This window comes from Camelus dromedarius, chromosome X (genome assembly GCF_036321535.1).
Source record: "Camelus dromedarius isolate mCamDro1 chromosome X, mCamDro1.pat, whole genome shotgun sequence".
NCBI classification, from domain to species: domain Eukaryota; kingdom Metazoa; phylum Chordata; class Mammalia; order Artiodactyla; family Camelidae; genus Camelus; species Camelus dromedarius.
In genome coordinates, this window is record NC_087472.1 from 51458685 (window position 1) to 51477290 (window position 18606).

Genomic DNA, 18606 nt, shown 5'->3' on the forward strand with positions numbered 1-18606 from the left:
ACAGCCTGAGGCAGATAAGATACTTCTGTCCTGGTCCCTCAGAGAACTTGCCCTGCCAAGGCAAACAAGGAGCTGGGTTTTGGCCCAGAGCAGGGACAAGGCTTTTCCTAGCTCTTCCCTGAGCCCACCTGCAGAGCGCCAACCTGAGGCGGAGAGCAGAGCTGCACAGAGCAGCGGAGCGACTGTCTCTGGAGAGGGCGGGTGGCCCCCAGCCTTTCCGGCAGGAACGCAGCCCCTGACCATGGTGCTGGGAGAGGACACGACCCGCCCTCCTACCTGGCCTGTCTGCATCATCTGACTGTGGCATCGGGAGGGGCAGTGACCCACCCGCCCACAGCAAAGGAGAGCTGCACCTGACCCTGTGTTGGGAGGAGGCTCGATCTGCTTGCCGACAGGTACTGGGAGCAGCACAGAAGAGGGCGCCAATGGAGGGCCTCTGGAAACAGCAAGCTGAGCTTCCAAAACAGGGTAAAGATACAAAGCCTTCACATTAAAAGAACACAGTCTCCAGAAGAACACCGATTCACCCCCGTTTTTTTAAAAATCTGTTTTCACCTGTTCTATTTTCTATTACCTTCTTAATTTTTACTCCTTAATTCATTTTTATTTCTCTAGATTTTGATGTCCTGTTATTGATAATACATCCTTTCATCTTTTTCCCTCTTTTTTAAAGGTTTTAAAAGGACGTCTCAACCCGATTGCTATTCTGCTTCACCTTGCTCTTCTATTATTCATTATACACTGTTTCCAAACCTTCTTTTTTCTCATTTCTCTTAAAGTTCTTTTTCTCTCTCTCTTATTTTTTCTTTTTGTTCTAAGTCTTATTCCTACATAGGCTTTAGATAGATAAATTTCTTAAGGACCACAATAGACAACTGATACTCCATACACCACAGTGCCAGAGAGGTATGAGCAAGACGAAGCAGAGAAATCATTCCCAATTAAAAGAACAAGAGAAATACCTTGAAAGAACGATCAATGAAATAAACATCGATAGCCTACTAGATCAAGATTTCAAAAAAGGAGTGATCAAAGTACTGAAGGAACTAAAAGAGATAGTGTTTAGAGTTATAAAATATGTCAAAAATGAAATTGAAGCTATAAATAAGAGCAAAGTAGAATGGGTAAACTCATTGACTGAGATGAGGAATGATTTAAAAGCTGTGTAAAGCCGACTAGATAATGCAGAGGAACGAAGTAGTGACCTAGAAGACAGGACAACAGAAAGCACCCAATCAGAAAAGTTACAAGAGAAACAAATAAAAAATAATGAAAATAGCATAAGGGACCTATGGGATAAATTAAGGCATGCCAATCTTGGCAAAATTGGGGTCCCAGAAGGGGAAGAAAGATCAAAGGGGATTGAAAAGGTTTTTGAAGAAATCGTGACTGAAAACTTCCCAAACTTAAAGAAAGAATCAGATATCCAAGTACAGGAATCTCAGAGGGTCCCAAACAGGAAGAACACAAATAGACCCACACCAAGACATATCATAATCAAGATGGCTAAAGACAAGGATAAAGAAACGATTCTAAAGGCAACAAGAGAAAAGCAAAGGGTAAGTTACAAGGGAACCCCCATAAGGATCTCAGCTGATTTGTCTACACAAACACTACAGGCCAGAAGGGAGTGGCAAGATATATTCAACGTCCTGAATGAAAAAAAGATGCAGCCTAGCATACTTTATCCAGCAAGGCTATCCTCTACAATAGAAGGAGACATGAAGGATTTCACAGACAAGAAAAAGCTCCAAGAGTTTAGCAACACTAAACCCATGCTAAAAGAAATATTGAAAGACCTACTCTAAATAGAAAAGCAGCAGGATGCTACAGAAATGAGAATCTCACAACTGGAAAGGTTATAACTCATGAATTACAAATAAAATAGACACAAAATTGTAAAAGAAGACATACAAATCATTGAGAGTGCGAGAGGGAGGCAGGGAAATATAAGTATATTTTTTCTTTCTTTTTAAATTTTTTTTTCTTTTAGGATGGGTTTGAGATTATGTTACTATCAGTTTAATAAAAAGTTATAATAATGGGCTAATAGACTTACAAAAAAGGGTAACCACAAGCCAAAAACTTACAAGGGAGTCACAAAAACTAAATAAAATCCATGACAATACAAAGGAAAATTACCAAACCACATAAGGAGGAAGGAAGGAATAAAGAGGAAACACCAAATCAAATGCAAAAATAAATTCAAAATGACAATAAACACACATCTATCATTAATTACTATAAATGTTAGTGGAATAAATGCTCCAGTCAAAAGACATAGAGTGGCAGACTGGATAATAAAGCAAGAACCTTCAATATGCTGCATACAAGAGACCCACTTTAGGGAGAAAAACACATATAGATTGAGATTGAAAAGATGGAAAATGGTATTCCATTTAAATGGAAACGCCAAAAAAGCAGATGTTGCAGTCCTGATTTCAGACCAAATAGGCTTTGAAATAAAGGCCATAAAGAAAGATAAAGAAGGACATTTTATAATGATTAAAGGAGTGATACAAGATGAGGATATTGCACTAATTAATATATATGCACCCAGTATTGGAGTTCCTAAGTACATAGAACAATTACTAACAGAGATAAAGGGGGCTATTGATGGGAATACAATCATGCTCAGAGATTTTAACACCACATTAACATCACTAGACAGATCTTCCAGACAGAAAATAAATAAGGCAACAGAGAAATTAAATAATACAATACAAAAATTAGATTTGGTGGATATTTTCAGAGCATTACACCCCCCAAAATAGGATATACATTCTTTTCAAGTGCACATGGAACATTTTCCAGGGTTGATCATGTATTTGGGTGCAAAAGAAACCTCAACAATTTTAAGAAGATAGAAATTATCTCAAGCATCTTTACTGACCACAATGACATGAAACTAGAAATCAACAACAGAGAAATAAAGGAGAAAAAAAAAAAAAGAATGGAGATTAAACATTATGCTATATAAAAAACAATGGGTCAAGGAGGAAAACAAAAGTGAAATTAAAAAATACTTTGAGACAAATGACAATGAAAGCACAACCACTCAAAACCTATGGGACACAGCAAAGGCAGGGCTGAGGGAAGTTTATAGTAAAACAGGTCTTCCTCAAAAAAGAACAATGTCAAATAAGCAATTTAACCCACCAGCTTAATGAATTAGAAAGAGAACAGAAAGCCCCAAAAGGCAGCAGAAGGAAGAAAATTATAAAGATTAGGGAGGAAATAAATACAATAGAGATTAACAAGACCATAGAAAAAATCAACCAAACCAAAAGCTGGTTTTTGAAAAAGTAAATAAAATAGACAAACTTCTGGCAAAACTCACAAAGAAGAAAAAAGAGAGAGCACAAATTAGCAAAATAAGAAAGGAAAATGGAAAACTACAACAAATAACATAGAAAAACAGAATATCATATGAGAATATCATGAAAAACTATATGGAAACAAACTGGATAACCTAGAGGAGATGGACAAGTTTCTGGAAACATACTGTCCACCAAGACTGAATCAAGAAGTAACTGACCACTTAAAGAATCCAATCACTAGAAAGGAAATAGAAATAGAAATTAAAAACCTCCCTACAAATAAAAGTCCAGGACTGGACAGGTTCACCGGGGAATACTACCAAACATACAAAGAAGAACTCATACCAGTCCTTCTCAAACTCCTCCAGACAATTGAAAAGGAGGGAAAACACCCAAACTCATTCCATGAAGCCACCATCACTGTTATAACAAAACCAGGCAAAGACACTTCCAAAAAATAAAATTATAGGCCAATATCACTGATGAACATAGACGCCAAAATCCTCACCAAAATATTAACAAATAGAATCCAACAACACATAAAAAAGATTGTACATCATGATCAACTGGGGTTCATCCCAGTGACACAAGGGTGGTTCAACATATGCAAATTAATCAATGTAATACATCACATCAACAAGAGAAAGGACAAAAACCACATGATCATCTCAATACATGCAGAAAAAGCATCTGATAAAATTCAACACCCATTTATGATAAAATCTCACCAAAGTGGGTATAGAGGGAACATATCTCAACATAATAAAAGCTATAATTGACAAACCTAGAGCCAGCAGAATACTCAATGGTGAAAAAATCAAAAGCTTCCCACTAAAATATGGGACAAGAAAAGGATGCCCACAATAACCAATCCTATTTAACATAGTCCTGGAAGTCCTAGCCACAGCAGTCAGGCAAGAGAGAGAAATAAAAGGGATCCAAATTGGAAAAGAAGAGGTAAAATGTCATTATTTGCCGACAACATGTTGCTATATATAGAAAACCCTAAAAGGTCTACACAAAAACTACTACAGCTGATAGAAGAATTCAGCAAGGTAGCAGGTTATAAGATTAACTTTCAAAAATCAGTTAAATTTCTTTACACTAACGATGAATCAAAAGAAAAAGAAAGTGAACAAACAATCCCCTATAAAATAGCACCCAAAGTAATGAAATACCTAGGAATAAATCTAAACAAGGGGGTGAAAGAATTATACACAGAAAACTATAAACCATTGATGAAGGAAATTAAAGAAGACTTTAAAAAATGGAAAGATACTCCATGCTCTTGGGTTGGAAGAATCAATATTGTTTAGATGTTCACACTGCCCAAGGCAATCTACAGATTTAATGCAATCCCTATCAAATGACCCAGGACATATTTCACAGAACTAGGACAAATCATATTAAAATTTATATGAAACCATCAAAGACCTAGAATTACCAAAGCATTACTGATGAAAAAGAAAGAGGCTGGAGGAATAACTCTCCAGACTTCAGACAACACTATAGAGCTACAGTCATCAAGACAGCATCGTATTGGTACCAAAACAGACATATAGACCAAATGGAACAGAATACAGAGCCCAGAAATGAACCCACAAACTTTTGGTCAACTAATCTTTGACAAAGGAGGCAAGAATATACAATGGAATAAAGACAGTCTCTTCAGCAAATGGCGTTTGGAAAACTGGACAGCAGCATGTAAATCAATGAAGCTAGAACACTCCCTTACAATATACTCAAAATAAACTCAAAATGGAAAAAAGACTTAAACATAAGACAAGATTAAATAAACCTCCTAGACGAAAACATAGGCAAAACATTATCTGACATACATCTCAAAAATTTTCTCCTAGAAGAAATAAAAGGAAGAATAAACAAATGGGACCTAATGAAACTTACAAGCTTCTGTACAACAAAGGAAACCAGAAGTAAAACAATAAGATAACCTACGGAATGGGAGAAAATTTTTGCCAATGGAACTGACAAAGGCTTGATCTCCAGAATATATAAGCAGCTCATACAACTCAATAAGAAAAAAATAAACAACCCAATCCAAAAATGGGCAGAAGACCTAAACAAGCAATTCTCCAAGGAAGACATACAAATGATCAAAGGCACATGAAAAAATGCTCAATATCACTAATTATCAGAGAAATGCAAATCAAAACTACAATGAGGTATCACCTCACACCAGTCAGAATGGCCGTCATTGAAAAATCTGCAAATGAGAAATGCTGGAGAGGCTGTGGAGAAAAGGGAACCCTCCTTCACTGCTGGTGGGAATGCAGTTTGGTGCAGCCACTATGGAAAACAGTATGGAGACTCCTCAAAAGACTAGGAATAGACTTACCTTATGACCCAGGAATCCCACTCCTGGGCTTGTATCCAGAAGGAACCCTACTGCAGGATGACACCTGAAGCCCAATGTCCATTGAAGCACTATTAAAATAGCCAAAACATAGAAACAGCCTAAATGTCCATCAACAGATGACTGGATAAAGAAGAAGTGGTATATTTATACAATGGAATACTACTCAGCCATAAAAACCGACAGCATAACACCATTTGCAGCAACATGGATGCACCTGGAGGAAGTCATTCTAAGTGAAGTAAGCCAGAAAGAGAAAGAAAAATACCATATGAGATCGCTCATATATGGAATCTAAAAAACAAAAACAAAAAGAAAAGCAAAAACAAAAAAACAATGTGTAAATACAAAATAGAAATAGACTCATAGACATAGAGTACAAAGTTGTGGTTTCCAAGGGGACAGAAGGTGGGAAGGGATAGTCAGGATTTCAATATTGTAGAATAGATAAACAAGATTATATTGTATAGCACAGGGTAATATACAGAAAGTCTTATGTTAGCTCACAGAGAATAAAATGTGACAATAAATATATATATATGTTCATGTGTAACTGAAAAATTATGCTGAACACGGGAATTTCACACAACATTGTAAAATGATTATAAATCAATAAAGTTAAAAAAATAAGGAAAACAACGTGGGTGCAAAAAAAAAAAAAAAAAAGAAAAAGAAAAAAATTCCCCATAAAACAGACAGTGAGATAGACCTTGATCTACTAGATCATGACTTCAAAAAGGGGGTGATAAAAGCACTGGAGGAAATGAAAGAGACTATGAACATTGAATAGACAATAATGAAAAAGGAAACAGAAAGTATAAAGGGGAGTCAATTAAAAACAGAAAATTCAATGCTGAGAGAAGATCTAATTAAAGACAATCAAAAGCAGACTAGATCATGCAGAGGAATGAATAAGTGCCTTAGAAGACAGGACAATAGAAGTCACCCAATTAGAAAAACAGATGGAAAAGCAAGTAAAAATGAATGAAAACAATAAGAGAGATCTATGGGGTAATATAAATCTACACATAATATGGGTTCCATAAGGGGAAGAAAGAGCAAAGTGGATTGAAAAGCTATTGGAAGAAATCATGACTGAAAACTTCCAAAACCTAAAGAAGGAATCAGATATCCAAGTACAGGAAGCACAGAGTGTCACAAAGAGGAATAACCCAAACAGACCTACACCAAGACATATTATAATAAAGATGGACAGGGTCAAATATAAAGAAATGATCCTAAAGGCAGCAAGAGAAAAACAAAGAGTAAGTTACAAGGGAACCAATATAAGGCTCTCAGCTGATTTCTTTACACAAATACTACAGGCAAGAAGGGAGTGGCAAGATATATTCAAAGTCCAGAATGAAAAAGAAAAAAAAGATGCAGCCTAGGATAATTTATCCAGCAAGGCTATCCTTTAGAATAGAAGGAGAGGTAAAGAACTTCACAGACAAGCAAAAACTAGAAATTTTTATTATTTTATTTTTTATTTTTTTAACAATTTTTATTGATTTATAATCATTTTACAATGTTGTGTCAAATTCCAGTGTTCAGCACAATTTTTCAGTCATTCATGGACATATACACACTCATTGTCACATTTTTTTCTCTGTGAGTTATCAGAACATTTTGTGTATATTTCCCTGTGCTATACAGTGTAATCTTGTTTATCTATTCTACAATTTTGAGATCCCAGTCTATCCCTTCCCACCCTTCACCCCCCTGGCAACCACAAGTCTGTATTCTCTGTCTATGAGTCTATTTCTGTCCTGTATTTATGCCTTGTTTTTGTTTGTTTGTTTTTGTTTTTGTTATTTAGATTCCACATATGAGCAATGACATATGGTATTTTTCTTTCTCTTTCTGGCTTACTTCACTTAGAATGACTTCCTCCAGGTGCATCCATGTTGCTGCAAATGGCGTTATGCTGTCGGTTTTTATGGCTGAGTAGTATTCCATTGTATAAATATACCACTTCTTCTTTATCCAGTCACCTGTTGATGGACATTTAGGCTGTTTCCATGTTTTGGCTATTGTAAATAGTGCTGCTATGAACATTGGGGTGCAGGTGTCATCCTGAAGTAGATTTCCTTCTGGATACAAGCCCAGGAGTGGGATTCCTGGGTCATATGGTAAGTCTATTCCTAGTCTTTTGAGGAATCTCCACACTGTTTTCCATAGTGGCTGCACCAAACTGCATTCCCACCAGCAGTGTAGGAGGGTTCCCCTTTCTCCACAGCCTCTCCAGCATTTGTCATTTGTGGATTTTTCAATGATGGCCATTCTGACTGGTGTGAGGTGATACCTCATTGTAGTTTTGATTTGCATTTCTCTGATAATTAGTGATATTGAGCATTTTTTCATGTGCTTTTGATCATTTGTATGTCTTCCTTGGAGAATTGCTTGTTTAGGTCTTCTGCCCATTTTTGGATTGGGTTGTTTATTTTTTTCTTATTGAGTTGTATGAGCTGCTTATATATTCTGGAGATCAAGCCTTTGTCAGTTCCATTGGCAAAAATTTTCTCCCATTCCGTAGGTTTCATTCTTGTTTTACTTCTGGTTTCCTTTGCTGTGCAGAAGCTTGTAAGTTTCATTAGGTACCATTTGTTGATTCTTGATTTTATTATTTCTAGGAGAAAATTTTTGAAATGTATGTCAGATAATGTTTTGCCAATGTTTTCGTCTAGGAGGTTTATTGTATCTTGTCTTATGTTTAAGTCTTTAATCCATTTGAGTTGATTTTTGTATATGGTGTAAGGGAGTGTTCTAGCTTCATTGTTTTACATGCTGCTGTCCAGTTTTCACAACACCATTTGCTGAAGAGACTGTCTTTTTTCCATTGTATATTCTTGCCTCCTTTGTCGAAGATGAGTTGACCAAAAGTTTGTGGGTTCATTTCTGGGCTCTCTATTCTGTTCCATTGGTCTATATGTCTGTTTTGGTACCAATACGATGCTGTCTTAATGACTGTAGCTCTATAGTATTGTCTGAAGTCTGGGAGAGTTATTTCTCCAGCCTCTTTCTTTCTCTTCAGTAATGCTTTGGCAATTCTAGGTCTTTGATGGTTCCATATAAATATTATTATGATTTGTTCTAATTCTGTGAAATTTGTCCTGGGTAATTTGATAGGGATTTCATTAAATCTGCAGATTGCCTTGGGCAGTGTGACCATTTTAACAATATTGATTCTTCCAATCCAAGAGCATGGAGTATCTTTCCATTTTTTAAAGTCTTCTTTAATTTCCTTCATCAATGGTTTATAGTTTTCTGTGTATAATTCTTTCACCTCCTTGGTTAGATTTATTCCCAGATATTTTATTACATTGGGTGCTATTTTAAAGGAGATTGTTTCTTTTCTTTCTTCTTCTGTTGATTGATCGTTAGTGTAAAGAAATGTAACTGATTTTTGAACGTTAATTTTGTAACCTGCTACCTTGCTGAATTCTTCAATCAGTTCTAGTAGCTTTTGTGTGGACCTTTTAGGGTTTTCTATATATAGTAACATGTAATCAGCCTATAATGACACTTTTACCTCTTCTTTTCCAATTTGGATCCCTTTTATTTCTTTCTCTTGCCTGACTGCTGTGGCTAGGACTTCCAAGACTATGTTGAATAGGAGTGGTGATAGTGGGCATCCTTGTCTTGTCCCAGATTTTAGTGGGAAGCTTTTGAGTTTTTCACCGTTGAGTACTATGCTGGCTCTAGGTTTGTCATATATAGCTTTTATGATGTTGAGATATGTTCCCTCTATACCCACTTTGGCGAGAGTTTTTATCATAAATGGGTGTTGAATTTTATCAAATGCTTTTTCTGCATGTATTGAGATGATCATGTGGTTTTTGTCCTTTCTCTTGTTGATGTGATGTATTACATTGATTGATTTGCGTATGTTGAACCAGACTTGTGTCCCTGGGATGAACCCCACTTGGTTATGATGTATAATCTTTTTTATGTGTTGTTGGATTCTATTTGCTAAAATTTTGGTTAGGATTTTGGCGTCTATGTTCATCAGTGATATTGGCCTATAATTTTATTTTTTGGAAGTGTCTTTGCCTGGTTTTGGTATCAGGGTAATCATGGCTTCATAGAATGAGTTTGGGAGTATTCCCTCCTTTTCAATTGTCTGGAAGAATTTGAGATGGACTGGTATGTGTTCTTCTTTGAATGTTTGGTAGAATTCCCTGGGGAAGCCATCCGGTCCTGGACTTTTATTTGTAAGGAGGTTTTTAATTGCTATTTCTATTTCCTTTCTAGTGATCGGATTGTTCAAGTGGTCAGATTCTTCTTGATTCAGTTTTGGTGGACAGTATGTTTCCAGAAACTTGTCCATCTCCTCTAGGTTATCCAGTTTGGTTCCATATAGTTTTTCATAATATTCTCGTATGATATTCTGTATTTCTATTTTGTTTGTTGTAATTTCTCCATTTTCCTTTCTTATTTTGCTAATTTGTGCTCTCTCTTTTTTCTTCTTTGTGAGTTTGGCCAGAGGTTTGTCCATTTTATTTACTTTTTCAAAAAACCAGCTTTTACTTGGTTGATTTTTTCTATGGTCTTGTTAATCTCTATTGTATTTAATTTCCCTCTGATCTTAATTATTTCCTTCCTTCTGCTGCTTTTTGGGGCTTTTTGTTCTTCCTTTTCTAATTCATTCAGGTGGTGGGTTAAATTGTTTATTTGAGATTGTTCTTCTTTTTTGAGGAAGGCCTGTACGGCTATAAACTTCCCTCTTAGCCCTGCCTTTGCTGTGTCCCATAGGTTTTGATTGGTTGTGCTTTCATTATCATTTCTCTCAAGGTATTTTTTAATTTCAGCTTTGATTTCCTCATTGATCCATTGTTTTTTCAATAACATATTGTTTAATCTCCATGATTTCCTTTTTTTCTCCTTTGTTTCTCTGTAGTTGATTTCAGTTTCATGGCATTGTGGTCAGTAAAGATGCTTGAGATAATTTCTATCTTCTTAAAATTACTGAGGTTTCTTTTGTGCCTAAGTACATGATCGATCCTGGAAAATGTTCCCTGTGCACTTGAAAAGAATGTATATCGTATTTTTGGGGGGTTTAATGCTCTGAAAATATCCACCAAATCTAGTTTTTCTATTGTAGTATTTAATTTCTCTTTTGCCTTGTTTATTTTCTGTCTGTAAGATCTGTGTAGGGATGTTAATGCAGTGTTAAAATCTCCAACTATGATTGTATTCCCATCAATATCCCCCTTTATCTCTATTAGTAATTCTTGTATGTACTTAGGTGCTCCTATATTGGGTGCATATATATTAACGAGTTTAATATCCCCATAATATATCACTCCTTTAATCATTATAAAATGTCCTTCTTTATCTTTCTTTATGGCCTTTGTTTAAAAGTCTATTTTGTCTGAAATCAGTACTGCAACACCTGCTTTTTTGGCTTTTCCATTTGCATGGAATATCATTTTTCATCCTTTCATTCTCAATCTATGTGTGTCCTTCTCCCTAAAGTGGGTCTCTTGTATGCAGCATATTGAAGGTTCTTTATTATCCAGTCTGCCACTCAATGTCTTTTGACTGGAGCATTTAGTCCATTAACATTTACAGTAATTAATGATAGGTGTGTGTTTATTGCCATTTTGAACTTATCTTTGCAGTAGAATTGGTATATCCTCTTTGTTCCTTTCTTCTTCCTTTTGTGGTTTGGTAATTTTCCTTTGTATTTTCATGGATTTTATTTAATTTTTGTGACTCATTTGTAAATTTTTTGCTTGTGGTTACCCTTTTTAATAAATCTATTAACCCATTAGTATAACTGTTTTTATTAAACTGATAGTAACATGATCTCAAACCCATCCTACTATTAAAAAAATTTAAAAAAGAAAGAAAAAGATATTCTGTATTTCCCTGCCTCCCTCTCCCACTCTCAGTGATTTGTATGTCTTCTTTTATAATTTCATGTTTACTTTATTTGTAATTCATGAGTTATCACCTTTCAAGTTGTGAGTTTCTCATTTCTGTAGCATCCTGCTGCTTTTCTATTTAGAATAGCCCTTTCAATATTTCTTTTAGCATGGGTTTAGTGTTGCTAAACTCCTGCAGCTTTTTTTTTGTCTGTGAAACTCTTTATTTCTCCTTCTGTGCTAAGGGATAGCCTTGCAGGATAAAGGATCCTAGGCTGCATCTTTTTTTTCATTCAGGGCTTTGAATATATCTTGCCACTCCCTTCTGGCCTGTAGTTTTTGTGTAGAGAAATTAGCTGAGAGCCTTATGGGGGTTCCCTTGTAACTTACTTTTTGCTTTTCTTTTGCCTTTAGAATCCTTTCTTTATCCTTGACTCTGGCCATCTTGATTATGATATGTCTTGGTGTGGGTCTATTTGGGTTCTTCCTGTTTGGGACCCTCTGAGCTTCCTGTACTTGGATATCTGATTCCTTCTTTAAGTTTGGGAAGTTTTCAGTTATGGTTTCTTCAAAAACCTTTTCAATCCCCTTTGATATTTCTTCTTCTTCTGGGACCCCTATTATGCGAAGATTGGGACGCTTTATGTTATCCCATAGGTCTCTTATGCTATTTTCATTTTTTTTAATTTGCTTATCTTGTAGTTCTTCTGAATGGGTGCTTTCTACTTCCCTGTCTTCTAGATCACTAATTCGTTCCTCTGCATTATCTCGTCGGCTTTGTACAGCTATTAGATCATTCCTCACCTCTGTCAATGAGTTTACCCATTCTACTTGGCTCTTCTTTATAGCTTCAATTTCATTTTTGACATATTTTATATCTGTAAACACTATCTCTTCTAATTCCTTCAGGAATTTGATCACTCCTTTTTTGAAATCTTGATCTAATAGGGTATCAATGTCTATTTCATTAATCTTTCTTTCAGGGGATTTGTTTTGTTCTTTTAATTGGGAAAAGTTTTTCTGCTTCTTCATCTTGCTCATACCTCTCTGGCACTGTGGTTTATGAAGTATCAGTTGTTTATTTTGGTCCTTAAGGATTTTATCTATCTAATACCTATTTAGTAATAAAACTTAGGAAAAAAAGAAAAAAATAAGAGAGATAGAATTTTAAAACAAGGGGGAAAGAGGGTTTGAAAACAGTGTATAATGAATAATAGAAGAGCAAGTTGAAGCAGAGTATTAATCGGGTTGAGACGTCCTTTTAAAACCTTTACAAAAAAAAGGGGGGGAGATGAAGAGATGTATTTGAAACCTGTGTCTAATCAATAACAGGACATCAAAACCCAAGAGAAATAGAAATGAATTAAGAAGTAAAAATTAAGAGAGTAATAGAAAATAGAACAGGTAAAAACATTAAAAAAAATAAGGGGGGGGGTGGGTTTGTCGGTGTTCTCCTGCAGTTTGTGTGCTTTGAATGTGAAGTCTTTCTGTCTTCGTCCTGTTTTGGAAGCTCAGCTTGCTGTTTTCAGAGGCCCTCCATTGGCGCCCTCTTCTGTGCTGCTCCCAGCACCTGTCGGCAAGCAGATCGCGCCTCCTCCTAACACTGGGTCAGGTGCAGCTCTCTGCTGTGGGCGGGCGGGTCGCTGCCCCTCCGGATGCCGCAGTCAGATGTTGCAGACTGGCCGGGTAGAAGGGCGGTTCGTGCCCCCTCCCAGCACCTCGGTCAGGGGCTGTGTTCCTGCCCGAAAGGCGGGGGGCCGCTCTCCCTCTACCTGCGCTGCTGGTAGCTCCACTGCTCTGTACGGCTGCGCGCTCCGCCCTAGTCGGCGCTCCTCAGGTGGGCTCGGGGAAGACCGAGGGACAGCCTTGTCCCTGCTCCGAGCCAGAACCCAGCTCCTTGTTTGTCTTTGTGGAGCAAGTTCTCTGAGGGACCAGGATGGAAGGATCCTATCTGCCCCGGGCTGCAGGCCAGTCTCATTCTGGCCTTTGAGGCTACTAAGCCCTTCGGTGCCGGTGCAGGTTTCGCCCCCACCCCCGCCTGGATGCTAAGCGCTGGAGGATATGGCGGCTGTGCCTGGCCCCGCCTCTCTTCCCCCGAAAACTTTCCGCGGGTTTTCAGAGATGGGGGTGTGCACCCTTCCCCCGAGAGCACATCAACCTTGCTGTTTTATGGAGGGCCCAGGTTGTTCTGCCCTGTGCACCCACAGCCACGGCCTGCAGCCCCTTGCGTTCCCCCGGGGCTGCCTCCGTGCAGCCGCCCCCGTCCTCCGCCCGGTTTGGGCAGCCTGGCCCTGCCCGCCTTTGCAGGCCGCGTCTCAGGCTGGGTGTCGGGGGGACGCTCTGTGCCCGTTTAACTTACTTCTGTTAGTCAAGGGCTGCTCTGTACAGATCCGAGCCTCGGAGGCTCCCCCTGAGTCCCGCTGGCCTCTCAGTTGGAGAGGGGAGACCCAGCGAGCGAGCGCCAGTCCTCCTTTGCAGCTCCCTACCCGCGGGACCCGTCCCGCGCTGCTTTGCCTTTTGTTCCTTCTTTTTTCCTTTTCTCCTACCAGATTTTTGGGGTTTTTCTCTTTTGAAGAGGGCGATGTTCTGTCGGAGTTCCACAGGTGCTCTGGTTGGCTGAGTGAGTCTGTAGATGTGGGTCTTGGTGTATTTGTGGGAGAGGGTGACCTGCGAACGTCCTTCTTCTCCGCCATCTTCTCCGTCTTACTTGAAGAGTTTTAGTAACACTAAACCCATGCTAAAGGAAATACTGAAACGTCTACTCTAAATAGAAAACAAGCAGAATGCTACAGAAATGAGAATATCATATCTGGAAAGGTGATAACTACAATGAATTGCAAATAGAATAAACATGAAATTGTGAACGAAGATATCTAAATCATTGATAGTGGGAGAGGGAAGCAAGAAAATATAGAATTTAAAAAAAATTTTTTGTTCTCAGTGGGATGGGTTTGAGCTTATCTGTTTAATACAAACAGTTATAGTAATATGTTAATAGACTCACAAAAAGGGTAACCACAAGCCAAAAACTTGCAAGGGAGTCACTAAAACTAAATAAAATCCATGGTAATACAAAGGAAAATAATCAAGCCACAAAAGGAAGAAGAAAGGAACAAAGAGGAAATACCAAATCAACTGCAAAGATAAATTCAAAATGGTAATAAACACACAAGTATCATTAGTTACTATATATGTTAATGGACTAAGTGCTCCAATCAAAAGACAAAGTGTGGCAGATTGAATAATAAGGCAAGAACCTCTAATATGCTGCATACAAGAGACCCACTTTAGGTAGAAGGACATACATTGATTGAGAGTGAAAGGATGGAAAAGGATATTCCATGCAAATGGAAAAGCCAAAAATGGAGGTGTAGCAATACTGATATCAGACAAAATAGGCTTTGAAACAAAGGCCATAAAAAAAGATAAAGAAGGATATTTAGTAATGGTTAAAGGATTAGTACAAGATGAGGATATTACACTCATTATATATATATACACCCCCAATATAGGAGCATCTAAGCACATAAAACTATTACTATCAGAGATAAAGGGGGATACTGATGGGAATAAAATCATTGTTGGAGATATTAACCCCACATTAACATCACTAGACAGATCTTCCAGACAAAAAATAAATCAGGCAACAGAGAAATTAAATGATACAATAGAAAAATTAGATTTGGTGGATATTTTCAGAGCATTACACCCCCCAAAAATTGGCTATACATTCCTTTCAAGTGCTCATGGAACATTTTCCAGGATTGATCATGGACTTAGGCACAAAAGAAGCCTCAACAATTTTAAGAAGTTAGAAATTATCTCAAGCATCTTTACTGACCACAATGCCATGAAACTAGAAATCAACAACAGAGAAACAAAGGAGAAAAAAACGAAAGCATGGAGATTAAACAACATGCTATTAAAAAAAACAATGGGTCAATGATGAAATCAATGTTTAAATTAAAAAATATCTTGAGACAAATGAAAATGAAAACAAAACCACCCAAAATTTATTGGACACAGCAAAGGCAGTTCCAAGAGGGAAGTTTATAGCGATACAGGCCTTCCTCAGAAAAGAAAAACAATCTCAAACAATCTAACCCACTAGCAAAAGAATTAGAAAAAGAAGAGCGAAAAACCCCAAAAGGCAGCAGAAGGAAGGAAATAATTAAGATCAGGGAGGAAATAAATAAAATACAAATTAAAAAATCCATAGAAAAAATATCAATCAAACCAAAAGCTGTTTTTTTGAAAGAGTAAATAAAATCGACAAACCTCTGGCCAAACTCACAAGGAAGAAAATAGAGAGAGCACAAATTAGCAAAATACGAAAGGAAAATGGAGAAATTACAACAAATAAAATAGAAATACAGAAGATCATATGAGAATATTATGAAAAACTACATGTTACCAAACTGGATAACCTAAAGGAGATGGACAAGTTTCTGGAAACGTACTGTCCACCAAGGCTGTATCAAGAAGAAACTGACCAGTTGAACAAAACAATAACTAGAAATGAAATTGAATTAGCAATAAAATATCCTCCATACAAATAAAAGTCCAGGACTGAAAGGCTTCACCAGGGAACTCTACCAAACATACAAAGAAGAACTAATATCTGTCCTTCTCAAACTCTTCCAGAAGATTTAAAAGAAGGGAATACTACCAAACTCATTCTATGACGCCACCATCATCCTGATACCCAAACCAGGCAAAGACACTAACATAAAAGAGAATTACAGATCAATATCACTGATGGACTTAAATGCAAAATTCCTTACCAAAATATGAGCAAATAGAATCCAACAACACATAAAAAAGATTATACATCATAACCAAGTGGACTTCATCCCAGGGACACAAGGGTGGTTCAACATATGCAAATCAATGTAATGCATCACATCAACAAGAGAAAGGACAAAAACCACATGATCATCTCAATAGATGCAGAAAAATCATTTGATAAAATGCAACACCCATTTATGATAAAAACTCTCACCAAAGTGGGTATAGAGGGAACATATCTCAACATCATGAAAGCTATATATGACAAACCTACAGCCAGCATAGGACTCAATGGTGAAAAACTCAAAAGCTTCCCACTAAAATCTGGGACAAGACAAGGATGCCCACTATCACCACTCCTATTCAACATAGTCTTGGAAGTCCTAGCCACAGCAATCAGACAAGAGAGAGAAATAAAAGGGATCCAATTTGGAAGAGAACAGGTAAAAGTGTTATGATATACTGATGACATGATACTATATATAGAAAACCTTAGAGGGTCCACACAAAACCTACTAGAATGAATCGAATATTTCAGCAAGGTAGCAGGTTACAAGATTAACGTTCAAAACTCAGTTGCATTTCTTTGCACTAGTGGTGAATCAACAGGAAAAGAAATTAAAGAAACAATCCCCTTTAAAATAGCACTCAAAGTAGCAAAATACCTAGGAATAAATCTAACCAATGAGGTAAAAAACTCATATATGGAGAACTATAAAACATTATTGAAGGAAATTAAAGTAGGCTTTAAAAAATGGAAACATATCCCATGCTTCTGGATTGGAAGAATCAATATTGTTAAAATGGTCATACTGCCTAAGCCAATCTACAGATTTAATGCAATGCCTATCAAGTTACCCAGGTCATATTTCACAGAACTAGAATAAATCATAATAAAATTTATATGGAACCACAAAACACCTAGAATTGCCAAAGCATTACTGAAGAAAAAGAAAGAGGCTGGAGGTACACCTCTCCCAGACTTCAGACAATACTATAGAGCTATAGTCATCAAAATAGCATGGTATTGGTAAAAAAAAAAACAGACATACAGACCAATGGAATAGAATAGAGAGCCCAGAAATGAACCCACAAAATTTTGGCCAACTAATCTTCGACAAAGGAGGCAAGAATATACAATGGAATAAAGACAGTCTCTTCAGCAAATGGTGTTGGGAAAACTGGACAGCAGCATGCAAAGCAATGAAGCTAGAACACTCCCTTACACCATATACAAAAAGAAACTCAAAATGGACCAAAAACTTAAACATAACACAAGATACAATAAACCTCCTAGAAGATAACATAGGCAAAACGTTATCTCACATATATCTCAAAAATGTTCTCCTAGAACAGTCTACCCAAGCAATAGAAATAAAAGCAAGAATAAACAAATGGTACCTAATTAAACTTACAAGCTTCTGCACCCCAAAATAAACCATAAGCAAAACAAAATGACAACCTATGGAATGGGAGAAAATTATTGCAGAAGATGAACCCGACAAAGGCCTGATCTCCAGAATATATAAGCAGCTCTTATGACTTAATAAGAAAAAATAAATAAACAACCAACTCCAAAAATGAGCAGAAGACCTAAACAAGTAATTCTCCAAGGAAGAAATACAAGTGATCAATTAGCACATGAAAAAATGCTTATTATCACTAATTATCAGAGAAATGCAAATCAAAACTACAATGAGGTGTCACCTCACACCAGTCAGAATGGCCATCATTCAAAAGTCCCCAAATGACAAACCCTGGAGAGGCTGTGGAGAAAATGGGACCCTCCTACACTGTTTGTGGGAATGCAGTTTGGTGCAGCCACTGTGGAAAACAGTATGGAGATTCCTCAAAAGACTAGGAATAGACTTACCATATGACCCAGGAATCCCTCTCCTGGGCGTATATCCAGAAGGAGCCCTACTTCAAAAAGACACCTGCTCCCCAATATTCATAGCAGCACTATTTACAATAGCCATGACATGGAAACAGCCTAAATGTCCACCGACAGATGACTGGATAAAGAAGAGGTAGTATATTTATACAATGGAATACTATTCAGCCATAAAAACCAACAACATAACGCCATTTGCAGTAACATGGATGTCCCTGGAGGATGTCTTTCTAAGTGAAGTAAGCCAGAAAGAGAAAGAAAAATACCATATGAGATCGCTCATATTTGGAATAAAAAAATGAGCATAAATACAAAACAGAAACAGTGTCATAGACAATCTTGTCGTTGCCAAGTGGGAGC

The 18606-nt window shown here is 37.2% G+C and overlaps 1 protein-coding gene across 1 annotated transcript in view; it reads right to left on the reverse strand.

Moving 5' to 3' along the window:
* The window catches only part of CYLC1 (cylicin 1), a gene marked incomplete at its 5' end in the record, with an annotated part of 89234 nt that overhangs the window by 43952 nt on the left and 26676 nt on the right, over window positions 1–18606 (reverse strand). Inside the window, one exon of the mRNA XM_064483183.1 lies at window positions 129–483. Coding sequence (XP_064339253.1) covers window positions 129–483 — 355 coding nt within the window. The remainder of the gene's footprint in view (window positions 1–128; window positions 484–18606) is intronic.